This window comes from Juglans microcarpa x Juglans regia, chromosome 2S (genome assembly GCF_004785595.1).
Source record: "Juglans microcarpa x Juglans regia isolate MS1-56 chromosome 2S, Jm3101_v1.0, whole genome shotgun sequence".
Taxonomy (NCBI): domain Eukaryota; kingdom Viridiplantae; phylum Streptophyta; class Magnoliopsida; order Fagales; family Juglandaceae; genus Juglans; species Juglans microcarpa x Juglans regia.
The window spans coordinates 3313242-3335843 of NC_054597.1; the positions used below are offsets into that span (position 1 = coordinate 3313242).

General features: G+C 32.6%; 3 protein-coding genes across 6 annotated transcripts; 2 read left to right on the forward strand and 1 right to left on the reverse strand.

Moving 5' to 3' along the window:
- Positions 1-1154: 1154 nt before the first annotated feature.
- On the reverse strand, positions 1155-6457 carry LOC121252266 (alpha/beta hydrolase domain-containing protein 17C-like). Of its 4 annotated transcripts, XR_005938189.1 has the most exons (8): positions 5915-6442; positions 4163-4199; positions 3578-3814; positions 3448-3495; positions 2433-2895; positions 2119-2159; positions 1926-2022; positions 1155-1433 (listed from the first exon to the last, which is right to left on the reverse strand). XR_005938189.1 is itself a non-coding variant. In XM_041151823.1 (5 exons), the coding sequence occupies exons 1-5, from the start codon at positions 6223-6225 to the stop codon at positions 2497-2499; spliced, it is 1032 nt and encodes a 343-aa protein (XP_041007757.1). In that variant the 5' UTR covers positions 6226-6457; the 3' UTR covers positions 2283-2496. The 4 variants fall into 4 exon arrangements, 1 of the variants encoding a protein (XP_041007757.1); XR_005938191.1 differs by lacking the exon at positions 2119-2159 and having other exon boundaries at positions 1926-2075; XR_005938190.1 differs by lacking the exons at positions 1155-1433; positions 1926-2022; positions 2119-2159 and adding an exon at positions 2179-2198.
- Positions 6458-18174: 11717 nt separating this feature from the next.
- On the forward strand, positions 18175-19209 carry LOC121252132 (ATP-dependent DNA helicase PIF1-like). The gene has a single exon (XM_041151615.1). It carries the CDS (start codon positions 18175-18177, stop codon positions 19207-19209), a length of 1035 nt encoding a protein of 344 aa, XP_041007549.1.
- Positions 19210-20334: 1125 nt separating this feature from the next.
- On the forward strand, positions 20335-21686 carry LOC121252133 (replication protein A 70 kDa DNA-binding subunit B-like). Its single transcript, XM_041151616.1, has 6 exons — positions 20335-20437; positions 20523-20601; positions 20713-20869; positions 21026-21183; positions 21297-21417; positions 21528-21686. The coding sequence occupies exons 1-6, from the start codon at positions 20335-20337 to the stop codon at positions 21684-21686; spliced, it is 777 nt and encodes a 258-aa protein (XP_041007550.1).
- The last annotated feature ends 916 nt before the right edge of the window (positions 21687-22602 follow it).

The following is a 22602-nucleotide window of genomic DNA, read 5'->3' on the forward strand; positions in this document are numbered from 1 at the left end:
GTTTGTTTTCGCAGATGAAATGAGATGATTTGAGATAAAAGTTGAAAGTTGAATAAAATATTATTAGAATATACTTTTTTAATATTATTTTTATTTTAAGATTTGAAAAAGTTGAATTGTTTATTTTATTTTGTGTGGTAATTTGAAAAAATTGTAATGATTAGATGAGATGAGATGAGAATAGTTATGAAAACAAACTAGGCCTAAGTTCCCAGATCAGTCCTGCATTTGGGTTGCAGAGGATTCTCAGAAGTTTAAACAAATCAGATAGGCAGTTTATATACTTGGCATTTATGTAAGGGTGCTTGTGTGAGAGTAGTACTAGGATGGTCACCTCCTGGAAGTCCTATAAAAAAATATATATATCCTTGGCATTTATGGTGTCCCTCAAAATGATTAATAAGTAAACCAAAATATACAATTTACCAAGACTGACGTGCTTTACATTGTCTGTAGCCTTAATATTTTGTCCATGTTTCACATTTTCAAAAATGCTTATTTATCTATTGAAGTAGAAGATATTCCTGATTGAAAGGGGTTCCACGGTTGACATGAACTTGAAAAGTTTTGGCCAACTTATTTGAATTAGACACACTGAGCTTATACTTCTTTTCTGAGAGAGAGAGAGAGAGCAGTCTCAATATTTACTTGGAGGTAGACTTCAAAATGTGGTGCTAGTTGGATTTCATTTGTTCAAACTGTGTTTCATGGTGTTCTGAAATCACATAGATAAATTTAATGTGGTTCAAGATGTAAGTTGTGGCTTAAACATGCTGCAAGACTTCATATTCTGCTGAATTGTGATACTGTTATGGTGGAGTAGAAACCATTGCTGGCGTGCAGGAAACTAGAAGAGAAACTATGGGTAGTAGATCAGACAACCAAATAAGTCATTCAAAGTTCTCCATCCCATCTCCTTTCAATGTCAAGTGAGGGATTGCATTCCTCATATAAAAACTTCTACAAAATTTTCAGTGTGATGGTAGAGCCTCAGCACTGTCGTTGAATGGACTTGGAGAGGAATTGGTGGAACCTCCTGCTTGACTTCCCAGAGGGGAAAAGGCTTGTGTGGAACTAGAGCAACTTCATGACTCCCGAGTCTCTATAATATATCGATTATCTTATTCATGAAAGGCCAGTTTGCCGGATATTGTGACTGATGGTTTGGTCTGAGAGAACTTCGGCTTAAATCCTGTAAACCCCGATAATTTTCTGGGAATTATTTACCTGAATGTTTACAGCAATTATTTGTCAAACCAGTATTAAAGCATAATTTGTTTTGTTCCTATCTTCCTTCAGCGATTTGTGATAATCTGCTCTGAGAGAACTTCGGCTCAAATCTCATAACGCTTTACTCAGTTTCCCATTTTTCAGGGAGACGCACCATCTAATCATCTCAATCAGCTACAAGTAAACGAAAACGCAATGCACACCTATAAAAGCCGTAAGAAAGCCAAGAGCATTCTCATAAAACCCCAATTCAAATTTAATCATAATTTAGAAACCACAAAAAAAAAAAAAAAAAAAAGAAGAAGAAGAAGAAGAAGAAGAAGAAAATTGGAGCCACAGCTAATTGTGATAAACAAATCCATCAGACTTATCACGAACTCTGGCCTTTTAATAACTAGTACATAAAAAGGCTTAAAAAAAACTGGTGCATAAAAAGAAAAGTCACGTTCCTTGAGAGATTTCTTGCTGTAATAAGAAAATGATGCCGGATTTTTTTCTTTTTTTTTTTTTTGAAGAAAGATTTCCAGCCCTAGTAGTAGGAAGAAATCTGTCCCAGGAGAACAAAGTAGATCAACCCAGTCACCTTTTTCCATTACATCAAACCCAAGAAAGCAAATGCATGCTTAAAAAAAAAGGCATGTCATAGATATGTATTTATGTCGAAAAAAAGAGGCACGTAATAATCAAGTTGTCACAAAGTTGTCATTGCCCTTCCACATTCTGGCAATTTCATTTGCTAACACTTCGAATGGCCAAATGCAGCTCAGCCAGTTGACTTACAATTCCCAAATCCTATGATACGATCCAACAGAAGACTTCAAAACAAGCCCAACCCCTAACAAAAACTGAAGCAATAGAAATGAAAAGGAAACATATAGATGGATTTACCAAAAGATTGATAACACCAGTAGATTTCCAGGACCCTCGCCCTAGTAGAATGCCACGCACAATTACGTTATCAACTGAGACTAATGAAAGAAAATGACTGAAACTACCTGATTTTAGCGTTCAAAAGAAGCTGTTGATGTTATAAAAGACAAAAAGAATTCAAATTTGCAAGATTCGTCTCCATTTCTGAGCATATATACACAGATTTTTTTTGAAAAAATATACATATTTACGTGAAAGAACACTATCACCTTGGTTATATTCCATATTAGAATTGACACATCATTACATAATCAGGATTGAGAGTAAATTACCTTCCCAGGTATATATTAGCTCCATTATTTATTTAATTGCTGTGAGCCTGTGTGTGTAAATTAGTCACCAGACTAAGCCCTTTCTTCTAAACCTGTCAACACGGTCAGTGCTCATGCGAGACTTTTCAGGCTTGTTTGACTTTCTAGACTTCTCGAGTCGGCTATCTAAACTGTTTCTAGAAGCTTCTTGGAGATCCGGGCCCAATTCAAATTTATCTGTAGTTCCAGTTTCAGATGGTCTGCTCTGAGCATCAGATTCTACTGCAGTTTTATGAGAACCATTTGTGGTTGCTTTCATTTTGGCAACTGCCCGTACAAACTTCTTCAGATGTCTAATGAACAATGGGTAAAGCTCAAGGTTGCAATGTCCACCTCCACTTAACCACAATGGTTCGAACTTTTCCTTGGAAAGCTCCCAAAGCTGCTTCCCATGGGACCAATCCACAACTTCATCTGCAGTCCCCTGAACACGGAATATAATATGTGTACGATTAATTACGGTAAGTATATTTGGGAAAAGAAAACAGGATTTTGGATTGCTTAATCTCGAAAGCAGAATAACTGGAATGAAATATCATCACTTGGGGAAACAAAACTAGTCTTAAAAGAGCTACTCTGGCCAACCCCAACTAGAGCATGACCAATAGAATGAAGCGTATAAAGAAACCAAAATGCTTCATGCTTGATTATCATGAAGATTGGCTCCAAACATTAGTAGAGCATCATAAAGGATCCCTTTAATAGTTCAATACATACGCAAAAAACTTGGCAGAGGCAGGTGGTCAGATGGATTTGAATTGCTATGGTAGTGGGTCCAGAATAGCTTAAAAATAATCAGTTCTTCAGATTGTACGGTTCTTTTGTGTATGCATAGGGAAGTTTTGCCATTTACTCGCACACACTCCACAAACCACAAACATTGAGAGAGAGAGAGAGAGAGAGAGAGAGAGAGAAGATGATTACAGTTCGATTAAAGAGCAAGACTAGACAGAAAATAAAACGAAGTATTACTTACATGTATAACGAGAACAGGACAGCTCACGATACCAATTTTGTCTATATTCTAAAAGTTAAAACAAAAGAACATTAGTGACAATCACCAAATGAAACAGGTAAATGCAATAGGGTCAATGTTCTGAAGCTACCTTAAAGATATCAAACCAGTATGTCCGTTTAACTGGGTACAATACTCTCAGCCCAGACAGAATTGGGCTATGCAAAACTACTCCACTTAACTTTGGTATTCTTGAAGCAAGATCAAGAGTGGGCCCACTACCGACAGACTGACCATATAATACTAATTGTTCATCTTTAACACCATACTTCTCCTTGAGGCATTTATATGCTGCATCAATGTCTGCATATGTATTACATTCAGATGGCTGTTTCAAAAGAAAATGAGTGGCTGTCATATTAGGAGGATTATTGTAAGGAATATAACAATATCCATGAAACTAAAACAAAAATTTAGCCAGACTCGTTCAAGTGCAGCATTCTGCCAAGTAATAAATGTTGAGTAGGTCCTGCATTAACTTGAACCGACATCACATATACACATTACATGTAAATTTCAAAAATAGGATATCTAAGTACTCCATAAATGCACAAGCACAATGATATATATATATATATATATATATATATATATAACTGCTAGAGTTGATATAAGCAAATAATAAAACCCTTTTCCCCATTTATAAAAAACTAGGAATAGGAAGCTAGCATCCAACCTTCCCAGTTGATTGTCCATAGCCAGAGTAATCATACCTGCAGAAGACATGGAAGCAAGGGTCATTAAATCAATCCAAATGAAGGCTATATTATAAGAGTTCGAGAGAAATTGTACCATCAAAGGACAGTTCACTTCTGTTTTACTTTCAGCATTTTTAATTGATAAGATATCTCCAGTCTGCATCTTCAAACTTATGTAGCTCTAATAATCCAAATGATTTTTTTTTTTCGTATCGTTTGAAGAAATTTTAAATAAATCTATTGCAGATGTTATATCAGAGCAAATATCATCAAACAGGGATGCAAGTTGCAAGAAGCTCGCGAAAGAGGAAAATCAAGATCAAAATTCTTCGAAAGTATGGTTTAACTTCACTGTGGGGCCTAACGAGTAACGACCCCTTCCATATTGCATTAGCTACTGTCAAGCCAGAGTTTCTTTGATAAGGTCCAATTTTCCACTAAACTGAAATGAAGCATAATTTACAATAAATTATTTGAATGTCCGTGTTTGATAAACTTCTACACTAGGCAGCTAGGGAAGCAATTACGTGAGATCACATGGTCAACATACTGAACAGAAACGGAAAATGCCCCAAAAAGAAATATTACAGGCAAAAAATAAAATCCTTGATGTAGTGCGGAAAATCTAGAATTTGTAGCTGCTAATAACTAATAACAAAACAACATTGGACCATGATTTCTGTTACTATTAATTAGCAACAAGCAGAAATTCCAGAACCTTACGCATCCAAAAGAGAGATATCTTTAAGCATTTCTACCAGATAACTTCAACTTTGAAGGGAAAATAGAAGCATTTCGACCAAAAAATTGTTGGATCAGATACTCTCCGGGTAAGATTTTGAAACATCAGCACTATAATTAGTTGTCAAGTTGTTTTCTTCGATATGGTGTTTATTAAAACCAAGCACAAAAGTGGAGAACTTATTAATTCTGTTATCTGAAAAATAAGAAACTTACGGGCATTATCTATTTCTAAGTATCATCATCAGTATCTGCAACCCACAAGTGCATACAAATAATCTTTGTTTCACCACCCTACTTATTTATTTAAAAGAAAAAAATAAAATCTTTCTCCACCTATTTATAATAAGCATAAAAGTAGCTACGGGTTAGGCTTCTCTAGTCTTCATGGGGACAAGTTTATGCCAACGTTTAGTTGGGTAAACAGGTATCCCTTTCTAACTAAATTGTGGGGCAAACAGAATATTCACCAGAGGAGATATCCTGTCAGATCAGGAACAGACGAAGAGTATTCATTTTTTATTTTTTTGATAAGTAGAGACGAAAAGTATTCGTTGATCTCGACAAATTGAGAATATGCCTAGACAGCCTTAATTCCGATTATAACGCCTACTCTGCTGTGCTAGATTCCATCATACCCTGTCCTTGAACTAAAGCTATCACCAAACTTGTCAACTTTCTCCTTCAAATGTGCTACGAGTAACAAACCATTCCTCTTCTAGATCGGTGCGGTTTAAAGCAGAACCATCAGCGTTAAGGTTACACATCAAAGACCACAAGTGCAATTCTAAGAAGAATTCACCAAACTAAGCAACACCCATCAAGTTTAAACCCAGAAATCAAGGCAAACATATACCTCAAGGCTCAAACGACGAAGAAACCCATAGCTCAAAACCCAGATTTCAGCTCAGAAAGAAAAAATATAGAGAAAACAAGAACAAAAACAGTTTGTTTTTTCAAAAGAAAAAAAGAGCACAGAGATAAATCACCCCATGAGATTGACGCGAAGCCGAATGCTGAGTTCGACAAAGAGCTCGAACATCTGTCCCAAATCAGCGGCATTCCCGTGGGAGTAGAGCAAAGTGGCCGATGCCTTGTGATTCTCGACGTGGATGGCCACGATGTCGTTTCCTTTACGGTTCCGGAGCTTGAGGACATCCACGTTGACGCCGTCCCTCCTCGGGGCCTCGGGAATATAAAATCGGTCGCCACGCGTGTCGTCCTCTATCACAGTGTATGACGGAGGGCTCGGTGGGAAGAAGGCGAACTTGGCGGCAATTGAAGACGTGACTCCGCCCATTCTGTTATCATCGACGGCTACAGACTCATAAAGCCCAAAACCCCTCAGATCAACACCTAGAGAGAGACGGAGGACAAAAGGCGGGAAGCTAAAGGGACTGGTGGCGCGTGGTCTAGTCGAAAAGAGCGGCGTGTCATACTTTCGCCGAGGAACCTTTTTTTCAACGTTGAAGTGGGAGAGTGAGACGGTTCGGTTCGGTTGGACATTGTCGCCCGATTCTGATTTATTATTATTTTTCTAGTCCTATTCTGATTTATCTGTATAGACTATAGCGTATGTATATTCTATACAATAAGGAGCCAAAAATGGCTGTCTATTACAAAAAAAATAAAGGATATTTCATATTTATAATCTTACAATTATTGAACACTCTTTTTTAAAAAATAAAAAATAAATTTAGGATATATATATATATATATAATTATTTTTTTAATAATATATTCTATTTTTTTTTTTTTAAAGAATACTTGAGAATTGTACACTCAAATATTATATTTATTTATATCCTTAAAAGAAAAACAAAAAATATATTACAAGAATTCAAATTAGGAAATTTTTATTATTATATTTAAGTCAAGGGAAAATATACTTCAAATTAGCCTACTAAACCGAAAATATTTGTTTGAAGGATTTGATATTTCGAGTGGTAGTTTTAATTCTTTTTTTTTTTTTTAGAGTGAATTATTCTCAAATATTATGTGAATAGTAATAAAAAATAATGATAAAATATGAAAGAACAATTAATAATAGTAAAAAGTACATGAATAATAATAAAAAAATAATAAATAGTGATGAAATATTCTAAAAATATTCTCAACATTTAAACTAGGCCAAAATAACGATAAAATATAAGAAAAATGATGTGCATTGATGAAATGTCTATTTTTTTCTTAATATTTTAAAAAAATGACGAAATGCACATAGGTATATTTTGTCCATGCTCCTCCTCGATTCCTCTTGAAGAACCCAAAAAATAAAGGATGGCATCAAATTTTTAATTATTTTTATAAAGAGTAATGTTAAAGAAAAATTATTATAACAGTATATACTTTACATTCACTATATTATTGTTTTTAATTTTTAATTTTTTTATTTTAGATTTAAGAGATGTGTGATATAGATGATGCCACATCATATATATATATATAAAATAATTACTCTCAACAGTGACTTCTATCTATATTTATTTTTTTATAAACTAAATAATTGAAATTGGACATGTGACTCGGAAAATGAAAGAAAGTTTGGTCGTACGAGAGAGAGAATCTGTACAGTCAATCTATAACGAACTGTGTACGTGCCACGTGGGGGGTGTCGGCAAGATCATAAGGGTATGGATGCACAGTCGATTGCCCTTTCCTAACCCGTCCACGTACGATATATCTTTCGTCCATTTATTAATGTCTTAATATATAGAATAATTCTCTTTATCATTTTTATATCATATATACTTAATTTATTTTTTTAATTTTTTTAATTTTTTTCTTAATAAATATATAGTATAGAAATGATGAGCAGAAGAATTTAATTAATTTAACAAAAATAAAAAAAATTAAAAGAATAATAATATATTCTGTAGGCAACTCTTATATAAATATATATTTTTATTTATTATGAACTTAAAGAGTAAATATTTACACTTATTCTTTGTTTGGCTCCATCAGAAAATTGAGTTTCCTACTACTTTTTCCGACTTTTGACTCCCGGAATCAATTTATGGTGGTCATTTTCATACAAAAATTTTTCTGGGTTCGCTGATAAAGTATTAAAAACTACATGATTAAGTTATTAAAGTGAATGAATTGTTTAACCAAAAAAATAAATTAATCACTTAATTATGTAGTAATTTTTAGTACCAGACTCAATATTAAATTTTGATATTTTATACTTGAAAAGAGTAGTAATGTAAATGATCCACACAAAGAATTAATATGCTAAAATTTTACTCTCATATCTTACTTATGTTGCAGGACATTATAGAAAATATGTTAAAAGCATATGAGTATTATTGGAAATACCCAACAAGCACGGCAGCACCCAAAGGCTAAGAAGCTAGGGATCGAAAACAAAACAAAGAAAAAGAAATGAAAGAAGGCTTCACGCACGGACAGCGGGCTTCACGCACGCGGAAATGCACTGCATGGGAGGCACGATCGTGGCCTCACAGCAGAGCACTCACGCGAACGCTGGGCTGGAGAGGAAATGGTGCAGGGCGACTCACGCGGGCAGACCAGGAGATGAAACGCGCAGCTGAAGACGCGCACTGCAGGACCAGACGCGAACTGTAGAAAAGGGAACAAGCACACTGCAGAGGCGAGACCCACTCACGCGAAATGCTGGGCTGAGACACAAAACGCATGGGCATGGACGTGCAACGCAGGAACTTGGGATGGAGATGAAACGCAAGAAATGCAACGCGAAACGCAGGGGAACGCACAGTCTAAAAAGAAAAATTTATTTTCGTGCGGGGGGTTTTTTCCTTCTCTTCGGCTGCTTTGTTTTTCTATTATTTTTCTGGAGTTTTGTTGTTTTTGTGTTGACGGGGAAGAACTTTCGGCTGAGTATTTTATTTTTTTTATTCCCGCAATTTTTGTTTAGAGCAGTAGATAGAGATGTTAGAATTTAATCATTTTGGACATTTTTCTCATCTAGAAATGATAGGTTAGATTTTTAGCTTGAGATTCAATAAGTAACCTATAACTGTTTGGTGTTGGATTTTCTTTAATATTTTATGCTTTTGATGATTAACTTGATAGATTATATTTTAATTTACATCTAGAAAGGATTGGAGTTCTTTGGTCTTGGTTTAGCTCAGTTGTAGACGTAAAGGCACAATTGATACTTTAACAAGTAACATGACTCTGATGGTTTTCTTTCACTATTTTATAGTTGTCATATAATTTGTCAAATAGTTTTATTAGATTAAAATTTGTGGTTCATAGCTATATTATCCGACCATGATTTTTAGGAATGAGAGAATGGTCGAGAGAAGATGAAAAAAGAAGTAAATCCATCACCAATTCAGTGGGTGAAAATTGCATCACAAGTGTTTGTTTTATTGCTTTTTACAAGTTTAAGTCAACTTCTACATATTTTTTTTAAATCTCTTGATTCTTAGTAATTTTAGAAACAAAATAGATTCACTTTTATTTTCAGCTTTACTCGTGCTTGAACTTCCCAACAATTTCACTCTTAATTCATTCCACACTCCCCTAGTAAATAGTCCCATTTTGGTGTCGATATAGATAGTGGTTACCTTTTGAAATTTATTTCTCATTTCTTATTTTTTGTTTATTGTTAGATCATTTAGTTTACTGTTTTCTTATTATTTTAAAATTTCTTATCACCACAAATGATAATATGTTGTCTTGCGAATATGAAATATTTATTAAATTCTCATTATCTCTGTGAATTCGATCTTAAAATTTACCTTCGTATTACTTTGACAGCTCTTATGCTTGGAAGTCGAAATCAAAAGCTGATCATTTACTGTTTTGGACTGTAAACTGGACAGATCATGTGACTCTGAGTAAATCAGGGAAGAAAGAAAATATAAAAAAACTGAAATCCCCAAAAATCTGTGAGAGACTAACTGTATCTGCAATAACATGAGTAATAGGAGGATTATTAAGGTTAATTTACTTGGCTAGTCGTATGAACTAGTGATGCTGACAGTGACGGAATAGTTCATATTCATGATTGGAGGAAAGTTTACGAGGACATGATGATAGGAATCAGCAAGTAAATAAAGATGAGAAGATTACCAGATCATCAGAACTAGACAACTCAAAAGAGATTAAAAAAGTGCTTATTATATATATATATATATCTTCCTAATACTTAAAAGCATGTATAAGATCTACAGTAGTGAACAGTGTTTCATCCAGTTTCTCGTTATTCTTTCTCTGTTCTTTCTCGTTGCATTCGAAAATTTCGTTCCCTTCTTCGTTCAGTTAGCATGATCTGAACAATCAAAATATCTCAAATGATAAAATATCTAATCTATACACTTCAAATTCAGATTTACATAACAATTCTCAAACTCAACTACACAATTTACAGAACAATTTTCAAACTCAACTCGAGGAAGAAAAAAAAATTTCCGTGAGATTTCTTCTCACCGTTGGTACGCAATTCTCTTCTGATTTCACCTCTAACTTCTGCATCTTGTTTCTTTTTTTTTTCCTGTATTTCTCGCATGTTTTTTTTCTTTCTAACTTCTCCATCGCACACTGTGAATCTCAGATTCACAGTGTGCGATGGAGAGGCAAACGGAACCTCGTGGTGGGTGGCTCTGCTAGAGGTTGTCGTCGGTGTCAACTGGTGGAGGTGCGGTGGCTTGGGTGGCTGCCTACGGCCGCAGAATCGGTGAACAAATGGGTGAAACCCATTTCGGTTCGGTTTCCGTGGGGGAGAGAGAGGGCTGCGCGTGGGGGACTTCGATGGTGGCTGGGATGGTCGCCGCCTTGAGGGAGACTCCTCGGTGGTGGTCGTGAGGTTCGGTGGCCACGTACGGCGGCGTAACATGACACAAATGGGTGAAACCCATTTTGGTTCGGTGTCCGTGGGGGAGATCGAGGGCTGCGCGTGGGGAACTTCGACGGTGGCTGGGTTGGTCGCTGCCTTGAGGGGGACTCCTCGATGGTGGTCGTCAGCTTCCGTGGCCGTGTACGGCGGCGGTAGCTCACATAAATGGGTGAAACCCATTTTGGTTCGGTGTCCGTGTGGGACATCGACGGTTGCGCGTGGGGGACTTCGACGGTGGCTGGGTTGGTCGCCGCCTTGAGGGGGACTCCTCGATGGTGGTCGTCAGCGTCGGTGGCCGCGTACGGCGGCGCTAGCTCACACAAATGGGAGAAACCCATTTCGGTTCTCTTTCCACGGAGGAGAACCATGGCTGCGCGTGGGAAACATTGGTGGTGGCAGGGATGCTCGTCGGCGTGAGGGGAACACGCCGGTGGTGGCGGTGATCCTGGCCGGGGCTCGGCGGCGCCGAGCTGCGCTGGAGGAGAAGAAGCCGCGCGGATAATCGCCTAGGAGAGAGAAAATTTGGGAAGAAAAATTTCTTCCTGCAAAATGAGTTAAAATCGATTTTATATGTTTTAATATTTTACAAGTTTTCATCTGAAAACATTAAATAACAGTAAATTTTTTTTTTTTTCTTTACAACTTTGCTTTTGTCCTTACTAGAATATTATATTGTTGAATTTTTTATATAGGTTGAACTCTGTGAAGTTGAAAGTGGAAACAAGATATCCCAACAACTAGCTATTTATAAAAGTGTCAAAAGTATGAATCCTTTAACTTTTTAGTTTCATATTGTAAATTAATAACTGGAATAATCTATTTTTTTCTCTGATTTTAAAATCTTTTAAGTCATTTATTTAATGTTATTTATTGAATAACTTACATCAATATTTACAGTCTTACTTATATAATTACATGTAATCAATTATTAAAATATTGAAAATTTTAAAAAAGAATTTAATAAAATAGAATACGTACTCATTAAAAATAATATTCTGCATAAAATTATACTCTAAAAAATTATTGAAAAATAAAATGAAATAAAAATTTTGTGAATATTAATAAGAAATTTTGTGAATAATAGAGATGTAATTTTGGATTAAACACTTATTGAATTTTAAAAAATGAGATATAACAGTTAAATAAAAAATATTATCAAATTAAAATATTTTTAAATTATAATTCTATAATTATACCTCTTTTAGTATTATCTTACTATTAAGCAATTTTTTTTTCGTTTTGGTATTTATATTTCAATTAAAAACTTCAGAATTTATTCTTATTACATAATATACAATAAAATTAATTGAATCAATCAATATAATTATATAATTTAATTAAAAATAAATTTAATTTTATAAAATTTAACATTTTTTTGCTCTTTGAGTTTATTTTTATCATCAAGTAATATCAATTTCTTGAAGTTATAAACTTATAAATTAACGTTCCGACATAATTACATGTTATATCTTATTAGTTATATATGCATATTTATCAAAAAAAAAATTTTAACAAAATTGCTATAAAATTATTCATAAAATTTTACCAACAAATTTAGTTCTATATGTAAATACTTACATCAATACTTAGAATTTTACCCATATAATTATACATAATTAATTATTAAAATGTTGAAATCTTTAAAAATTCAAAATTCAATTAAAGAATTTGATAAAATAGAGTACATATTCAATGAAAATAATATTATGCATAAACTTGTATTTTAAAAAATGCTTCAAGACTCAAACAAAATAAAAATTTTATGAATATTGATAATAAAGTTTGTAAATAATAAAATTTATTTCTATTGTAAATATAGATTAAATAGATTAAATATTTCGAATTAATTTAAAAATAGTACTACATTTTAAGAAGATTTTTCCTGAAATCTTCCACTCTAGATTATCTAGAGTATTTTGCAAATATAGCAACTTCTATATAAAAGAGAATCTATTATAATTCCAAAATAAACAATTAGTTCTACCTGTCTTAATTGACTTTAAACTATAAGTTTATTTCTTTTATAATTCCAAAATAAACAAAATACATTTGCCATTAGAAAAATTACATCAATATTTACAGTCTTACTTATATAATTATATATAATCAATTATTGAAATATTGTAAATTTTAAAAATTGAAATTTCAATTAAAGAATTTAATAAAATAAAGTACATACTCATTAAAAATAATATTCTGCATAAACTTATATTCTAAAAGATGCTTGAAAAATAAAATGAAATAAAAATTTTGTGAATAATAGAGATGTAATTTTAGATTAAATACTTATTGGATTTTAAGAAATGAGATATAACAATTAAATAAAAAATATTATCAAATTAAAATATTTTTAAATTATAATTCTATAATTATACCTCTTTTACTATTATCTTACTACTAAGCAATTTTTTCCCTTTTGCTATATATATTTCATTTAAAAACCTTAGAATTTATTCTTATTACACAATATACAATAAATTAATTGAATCAATCAATATAATTATATAATTTAATTTTATAAAATTTGACATTCTTTTGCTCTTTAAGTTTATTTTTATCATCAAATCATATCGATTTCTTAAAATTATAAACTTATAAACTAACGTTTTAACATAATTAAATGTTATATCTTATTAGTTATATATGCGTATTTATCAAAAAAAAAAAAATTTACAGAATTGCTATAAACTTACTCATAAAATTTTACCAACAAACAGTTCTATATGTAAATACTTACATCAATACTTAGAATTTTACCCATATAATTATACATATTCAATTATTAACATGTTGAAATTTTTAAAAACAAGATTTATTTATAAGAGGAAGGGAAAAAGTTGGCTTCCCCAAATCAGACAAAAAATACAAATAATAAAAGAAATATATATAAAAACTTGCAAACAAAATATAACATTTTTATGGATTTCAAAATTTGTTGTTTCTTTTTATTCGTTTAAATAATTGATTTAATTGTGAGTTTTTAATTTCTACTTTCTTCATCTGCAATTCATGCTATAACAGTCATATAATTTCTATACCTATTGGTTATTCATTTCTAATTTTCATTCTCCATTTTTTGCAGTTTCGTTGAATTTGCTAAATTGATTGGATTTTTTTAGTCTTTTTCTGAGACTACCAAGGTAACCAACGATGCTACAAATATATCTCTTTCAATAGATGATTTTATTTTGTTCAAATATATACTTAAATTGAAAAAGTTTTTGATTTTGCATCATTATAAGTTTTTCTTTTATCCAGTTATCGACAAGAGTTCTTTCATTCCATGTATAAATGAAAAGTGGTAAGTTTATATTAATAAATTAATACAAATTTAACATCATATAATCAATTATTTATTTCATATTATTCTTACTTTAATCTTTGTTTAAAATAATTCCCAAGGTGCTGCAAAACATCCTAAGATACACAATTTACATGAGACTCTTTCTTTAGAAGAAAAAGAACATGTACGACAAAAAAAGAAAGAAAGATATCTTCAACAAAGGAACTCTACGAATGATACTACTCAACATGAAGAACAATTTTTCTCCCAACGAATCGTTCATAATGAAACAAATGTGTTGGGAGATCATATAGAATTCATACACAATAATGAAGACGTCAGGCCATATTGTACAAAAAAACAACGCACTTTTCGTGCTGATGCTGGAACCAGTGATATATCCTCCGTTGGTAGTTCCGGAGCTCCCTATCAGGAAATAAACACAGTTGAAATTATGTCAACAGAACCTCTTTCTTTGGACGATACCACAATATCTTTAACACTTGGGGCAACAAATACATGTACAGAAAATGTACATACATCTGGTTCTCTCCAAATCGAACAGGTTTATTGTATTTCCTTTGTTCTAACCGTACTTTCCCATCAATCATTTTATTCTTTTTTATTCAACATACTTAATTCTTTATTGAATAGGCACATTCCCTTCCTCAATGCCAACCCAACTTTGACACAAGGTTGTTAACAAATTCTCAGGGTAAGAAAGATATATAAAATTAAGTCGTACTTCTTCTCCTTTTTTTCCTCCCTTATATACAGTTTCATTCAACGATACCTTTATTAGAAATTATAGCAACTTTAAGAATTTACCTCAATTCTATGGTTCATTTTTCCTCCATAGGAAATCAGCATCAACAATCAGCTGGTCATAGGAAAATATTACAAACAGTGCCATTTGAGGCAACTTTTTTACCATCAGTTCCATTCTGTAGATTTTGTGAAGCAAAGAGATTTCAACATGAAACGAAGGGTTTTTGTTGTGCCGATGGAACAATCTCTTTAACTACAAATGATGTTCCAGACCAACTTTACCATTTGTTTACTTCTAATACAGTTGAATCTGTCAACTTTCTTACGTATGTTCGCACATACAACGACAAATTTGCTTTTACATCATTTGGAGTTAAATTTGATAAAGATTTGTGTAGAAGAAACAGAGGTATTTATACATTTCGAGCTCAAGGTCAAATTTATCATTACATTAATGACTTGGTTCCTTTGGATGGACATCCTTCATATCTACAACTATATTTTTATGATACCGAACATGAATTGGAAAATCGTGTTTATGACATCGAAAGATTGGATTCATCAACTGTTGCTCAACTAATGGATATTCTTCATGTTAATCCATACTCAACATTCTTTCGAAGTCTTGGGGATTTGCCCAATTTAGAAAATCACAAAATCCATATTCGATCAGATGCGGGTTTGGATCAGCGTGTTTTTAACACACCGTCAGCTTCCCAAGTAGCAGTCATTTGGATTGAAGATGATGATTCAGAACATTTAAAAGGACGAAATATTGTGGTATTCAATCATGCAGGTGGAAGTCATATAGTCCAATACTATTTTGGCTGTTATGATCCACTGCAATATCCATTGTTATTTCCTTTTGGTGATACTGGTTGGCACCAAGGAATATTAAGAGTAAAGAAAGGGGAAAGACTACCACAACGAGTAACAAGAGCAACAATTGACCCTCAACAATCAGTATCAGCGGAACAACTGCTTATAAAGGAACAAGAAGGTTAAAATAATTAATCTTCTTTTAACTTTTAATTATTCTAATATAACAATATTATATTTCTAATTTGTTAAATTTATCATCTTACAGTGCTGAAAAAGAATAGAAAACAACAGGTCGTTTCATGCCGCGAGTACTATTGCTACAAACTTCAAATTAGGAAAAATATAAAATCTATTTTGTTGCTCTCGGGACGTTTACTGCAGCAGTTTGTTGTTGATATGTACGTAAAAATTGAGACATCAAGATTGGATTATTTTCGTAATAAGCAACAAGAGATTCGATCTGAAGTGTATCAAGGAATAGTTGACAGTATATCAATTGGAGAAAGCAATGCTTCTAAAGTTGGTAAACGTATCATTCTGCCTTCTTCTTTTATTGGAGGTCCAAGAGATATGCGCAAAAGATATATGGAAGCAATGGCTTTAGTCCAACGCTTTGGAAAACCGGACATCTTTTTAACCATGACATGTAACCCAAGTTGGAAAGAAATCTTAGATGAGTTGGGTCCACGAGAAGAAGCACAAAATCGTCCTGATTTGATTGCACGTATCTTTAGAGCAAAATTAGGAGAACTGAAGGATGAATTATTCAAACGGGAGATATTTGGGAAAGTTTCAGCATATGTATATGTCATTGAACATCAGAAAAGAGGACTACCACATGCACATTTCTTGATCATACTACAAAGAGATTGGAAAATCTATGCTCCAGAATCTTTTGATGAAATTGTATCAGCAGAAATACCTGACAAAGAAAGAAATTTACATTTGCACAAGGCAGTAATAAGACATATGATGCATGGTCCCTGTGGAGTACTAAATCCGAGCAATGTGTGTATGAAAACAAATGGCAGTTGTAAAAACCACTTTCCAAAAGGCTTTGCATCTAACACAACTGTTGGAATCGATTGTTTCCCACAGTACAGACGTTGTGATAATGGAATAACTGTCAAAGTCAGAGGTAAAAATTTGGATAACCGTTGGGTTGTTCCACATAATCCATATCTCCTCGCAAAATTTGATTGTCACTTGAATGTAGAAATTTGCTCAACAATCAAAGCAGTCAAATACCTTTATAAGTACATTTATAAAGGTCATGATCGTGTTGCTTTCAACTTGATTCCTGGACAAAACATCCAAGATATAGATGAAATCCAACAATTTCAATCAGCTAGATGGATTGCTCCACCAGAAGCCATGTGGAGAATATATGGCTTTATTCTTAATGAAATGTATCCATCAGTTTACAGTTTACATCTACATCTTGAAGATCAACATCTGGTAGCTTTTCATGCACATAACGACCTTAACAATGTTCTGAGATCTGATTTTACGGCAAAATCAATGTTGACTGAATTTTTTTCAACAAATCAAACTAATGAAAATGCACGAAGACTACTGTACAAAGAATTTCCTGAAGCTTTTGTTTGGAATCAACAACACAAAATATGGACTCCAAGAAAGAAGAAAACTGTTATAGGCCGCATTGTTACAGCAAGTCCATTCGAAGGTGAAAGGTATTACTTACGGATATTGTTAAATCATATAAGAGGCCCTTTATCATTTGACCACATCAAAACAGTTGGCAATGTCACTGCACCAACCTTTCGTGAAGCAGCTACATTACATGGTTTGTTACAAAGAGATACCAGTTTGCAAGATTGTATGCAAGAGGCTTCCTTATACCAAATACCACACAGTTTAAGACGGTTATTTGCAACAATTTTAGTATATTGTAACCCAACAAATCCTAGAGAACTTTGGGAATACTTTGAACAAGATATGTCAAGCGATTTCCAAACAAGTGTTGCAACATCAGCAGATATTAGGACAAAAGTCTTACGAAGCATCTCTTCTACACTTGAATCGATGAGAAAAGACATAAACATGTTCCATTTAATAGAACATGATGTTTCTTTTGATCAGAATGAAACTGAATCTAGGGAAATAAATGATGAATTTGCAGTTTTGATACCAGAAGAAGATCTTATGGCTTCGATGAGTCTTAATCCTGAACAACAACATGCATATGAATCAATTTTACAGAAAGTCCTTCTAAATAAATCTGCTGCATTCTTCATTGATGGTCCTGGTGGAACAGGGAAAACATTCTTATATAAAGCACTTCTCGCTACAGTGAGATCAAGAAACTTAATTGCTCTTGCAACTGCATCGTCTGGTGTTGCTGCATCTATTTTACCTGGGGTCGAACAGCACATTCACGCTTCAAAATTCCATTACATCTTGACAAAAATAGTACTTGTTGTGTAAGCAAACAAGGTGCTCTTGCCAAATTGTTACGTCTTGCAAAGTTAATCATATGGGATGAAGCACCTATGTCTAGAAAAGAATGTATGCAAGCATTGGATAAAATGTTACGAGACATAACTGATTCAAGATTACCATTTGGTAGAAAAATTATCGTATTCGGTGGAGATTTTCGTCAAGTCTTACCAGTGATTCGTAAAGGCACAAGACAAGAAGAAGTTAATGCCAGTTTAGCATCGTCATATTTGTGGTCCACTTTAACTAAGATTAGTTTAAGTGAAAATATGCGAGCAAGATTCGATCCAAACTTCTCAAATTATTTACTTCAGGTCGGAAATGGAACAACACCAATCACAATTGAGAATAAGATCAAAATTCTCAGTGAAATGCTCATTCCTTACAAAAATGATGTGGAGTCTTTAGATGATCTGATCGATGCAGTCTTCCAGGATATTGGAAGTTATTCAGAAAATTTATCCGAAATGACAAATCGAGCTATATTGACACCAAAGAACAACTCCGTCGATGAGATAAATACAATACTTATTCAAAGATTTCCTGGTACAGTTACACAATACTATAGCTTCGATGAAACGATTGATACATCAGAACAAGGCATCATGGAGGATTTCTTAAACACATTAACACCAAATGGACTTCCACCCCATGAATTATTACTAAAAAAAAATTGTCCTATCATGTTACTCAGAAATGTCAATCCTTCAGAAGGTTTATGCAATGGAACACGTCTTATTTGTCGCAACTTTGAACGAAATATCATTGATGCTGAAATTGCAGTTGGTCACCACACCGGAAAAAGAGTTTTCATATCAAGAATTCCTTTCTTGCCAAATGCAGACGATAATAGTGGTTTTCCATTCAAAAGAACACAATTTCCTATCAGATTAAGTTTTGCGATGACAATAAATAAAGTACAAGGGCAGACATTAGATTTTGTTGGTGTATACTTGCCTCAACCTGTATTTTGTCATGGCCAACTATATGTAGCATTGTCAAGAGCCAAAACTTCTGTTTCAGTAAAAGTTCTTATAAGACCAGTATCAACTCATGATTGTGAAGAAGCTGAAACAAATAATATTGTTTATAGAGAATTACTAACACTAGCATATCCATCATAAACTTCTGTGAGTAATCAAATTTCAATATATACCTCTCAATTAAATACAATTTGTTTTTCCACTATGTAATTTTCACAACTTCTTATTATTCTTTTATTAAAATTGTTTTATTTAAATTCAATTGTTTGGACTAATATTTCTTTCTTTTAATTCATATGTAGGCTTCAACATGCGGACTGTCTATACATCAATCAAAAACATTACTCCAAGTACAAGAAATTGGAGCATCAAGATGATTGTGTCAGACAAATCACCCAAACGTACTGCACAACATTCACCAACAAAATATCAAAATCTGACATTGATAGACCCTGAGGTAACACATTGACATCAATATCATACTTGCAAGAACATACTTAATGTTTACATTGTATTCTTTCACATGATATATTCAAAATATATATGTTTTCCCCTTACAACATAGATTCATTCTAACTATATTTTGAAATTAAATCTTATATATATATATATTTAATAAGTACTATTTTCTAATCAATTGAATGCAAATAACTATTTATTTATACAATATTATGCAGGGCAACCGACTACAAGCAACAATTTTCGGCAAAGATATAGACCTACGTAATGACATGTTACACATATTCCGGTCTTACTACATCAGTAATGCTTATGTTAAGCCTTTAGATCCCAAGCATAGAATTGAAGCACATGAATACCAGTGGATCTTAAATTCAAGAACAATCATCGAAAACATTCCAGATGACGAAGTGGAATTACAACCACCAGAATATGATATTATCCCATTCACCAATCTGCATGACTACAAAAACACTGGAACTGAAATAGGTAAATATCACATCAATATATTTAACATACTTCTTGATACTCTTATTCAGTTTTCACAAAAAAAAAAATTCAACATAATTGAACAGCTATTCTGGCGATCGCAATATACATGAAACCTCCCAGAGAAATTACCTCAATACATGGGCCAACAAAAATTCAAGAAATATATGTTATCGACCAGAGGTAAAGAAGATTTCTCAACTATATATGTGATATTAATAAATTCTTTAACTACCTTGTTTTCAATATTATTTCATCATACTACACTTTTAAATACTTTATCCTAAATTTTACAGCCTGATGCCGATATGGTTAACTATGTGGAGTCGATTTGTAGACGGTGAATGCCGAGCAATCTCTGATATTATTGAAGCTAAGCCAACTCTACTCGCAACACGTTTAAAAGTCGGTTCATACAATGGTATATTACACAACTTATAATATCAACATTTATTAAAAATAGAATGTTATTATCTACTAACAAATTTTTTTTCTTTATAATATAGGTCTTTCTCTTTCATCTCAACCGACAAGCGTATTTACCTTAAATCCTGTCATCCCTGCTGCAACTCCATTATGTCAATGGTAATTCTTCAAAATATATATTCATCAACTAGCTCTAAAATTGTTTTTTCTTTTATATCTTTTCCTCCATGATTTCTCTCATTCATTTTAAATTATTCTAAAAATATTTAGGACGATGCTTAATCATGCACTGCTTGAAGAAATCGTCGAAAAAAATCTACATCATACAACGGCATCAGCATCAGCATCGACATCAAATGTTGACATGAAAGACATAATTAAGCTTGATGATCTTGCTGGTTTTCTTAAATCACTACAACCAATGACGGTACAATTCTACGGTCTTCTTAAACTTTTTTTTCTTTATATATATTGCCTTCTAAAAATTTTACACATGCCTTTTCAAAATAAATATAACCTTATCTTAAGGCTACATACTATTTACAACCATTAAAAACATATATCTGTTCCAAAATTAATGCAGAAAGCAAAATTTTGGATTAAAGCAACTATTTGTGTGGTTGATCTCCATCAAATATTCTTCTACATGTCCTGCATTGGGTGTAAGAAGGGGACTGGATATGAGCAAAATGAAAAATTTCAATGTTATCATTGCAAATACATGAGCAATGCACAACCACGGTATATATGTTATATTCATATTTTACGTCGTAAATGTTTCTTTAATCAATTTTATGTTATATTTAAATTATTGCTTAATCATTCAGACTAAAAAATATAGTTTGTTTATATAGCTGTCGAGCTTACATCGAAGTTGACGATGGTAATGGACGACTTGGGGCTGTCATGTTCGGTCAAATTGCAGAAGAAGCTCTGGGTTGCACAGCAATCGAACTAATGGAACATACAGGAAAGGTAACCAACTTATTCATATTCCAATTTGTATTTTAAAAACATTTAATCTTAGATATTCAAATAGAAAGTTATCAAAAATATCTTTTACATTATATTTATTCACCATACAGGAACATTTACCGTATATCCAAAATATTGCAAAATTATGTTCAACCAAAAAATGGATCATACAATTGGGTGCAGATTTAGATCAACTCCAAAAACAACGTCACAAAAACTTCAATGTTCTCTCCATAAATGCTGTAAATGACGAGAACACACCACTTTGAATCCATAACCAGCAAACTTTACTTTCAATAACGAAAGAAACAATTATGTAATATTTAGCAGTTTCAGACTTTACTTTCAGTAACGAAAGAAACAATTATGTAATATTTAGTCGTTTTAGACTCTACTTTCAGTAACGAAAGAAACAATTATGTAATATTTAGCAGTTTCAGACTTTACTTTCAGTAACAAAAAAACAATTATGTAATAGTTAGTCCTTTTAGACTCTTTTCTTCTACACTAGATGTTTATATTTTAGAATAATTTAATACAGGGCAAACGTGCATCGCACGTAAATTCACTGCTAGTATATATATATATATATATTTTTTTTTGAGTGGCAAGTAGAAGAGAAGCTGAAAATCTTATCCTATCGAAACATTGCAATTAGCGTGCTTAAACGATGGTAGTAATAAGATGATAACTTTTGAGAAATTCTCGCGTTGCATGGTAAACCTCATATTTTCTTAGAACATTCTTATTGGCTTGACCAGTTAAGAAGGATAATCAAAATTTGAATAATCTATACCAAAAAGATCCCACATTGGGTTAGATATATCTAAAATAATTTTAATTTCAGCTATAGTGCTTAGTCAAAAATAGAAGATTATTGTTGGTTAATCAAATATTAAAATACTAGTTTTTCACTGTAAGCAAAAATACAATTTGATTTGTAATTAAGAAATTTTGATAGAATTTTAGATGAGTTTAATGAAATTTTTTTGTTATTAGCATTAAATGACTTTTGAAAATATGATTTTTTAATATCAGTTTAATTAGGATATAATTGTCATTAACATTTAATTGGTAGAATTACAAAATGTGATAAAAATAAATTAAATAAAAAAATTATTAAATTAATAATATTTTATTATTATATAGAGAGAGAATGGATAACCCAATGTGAAAATTGGATTT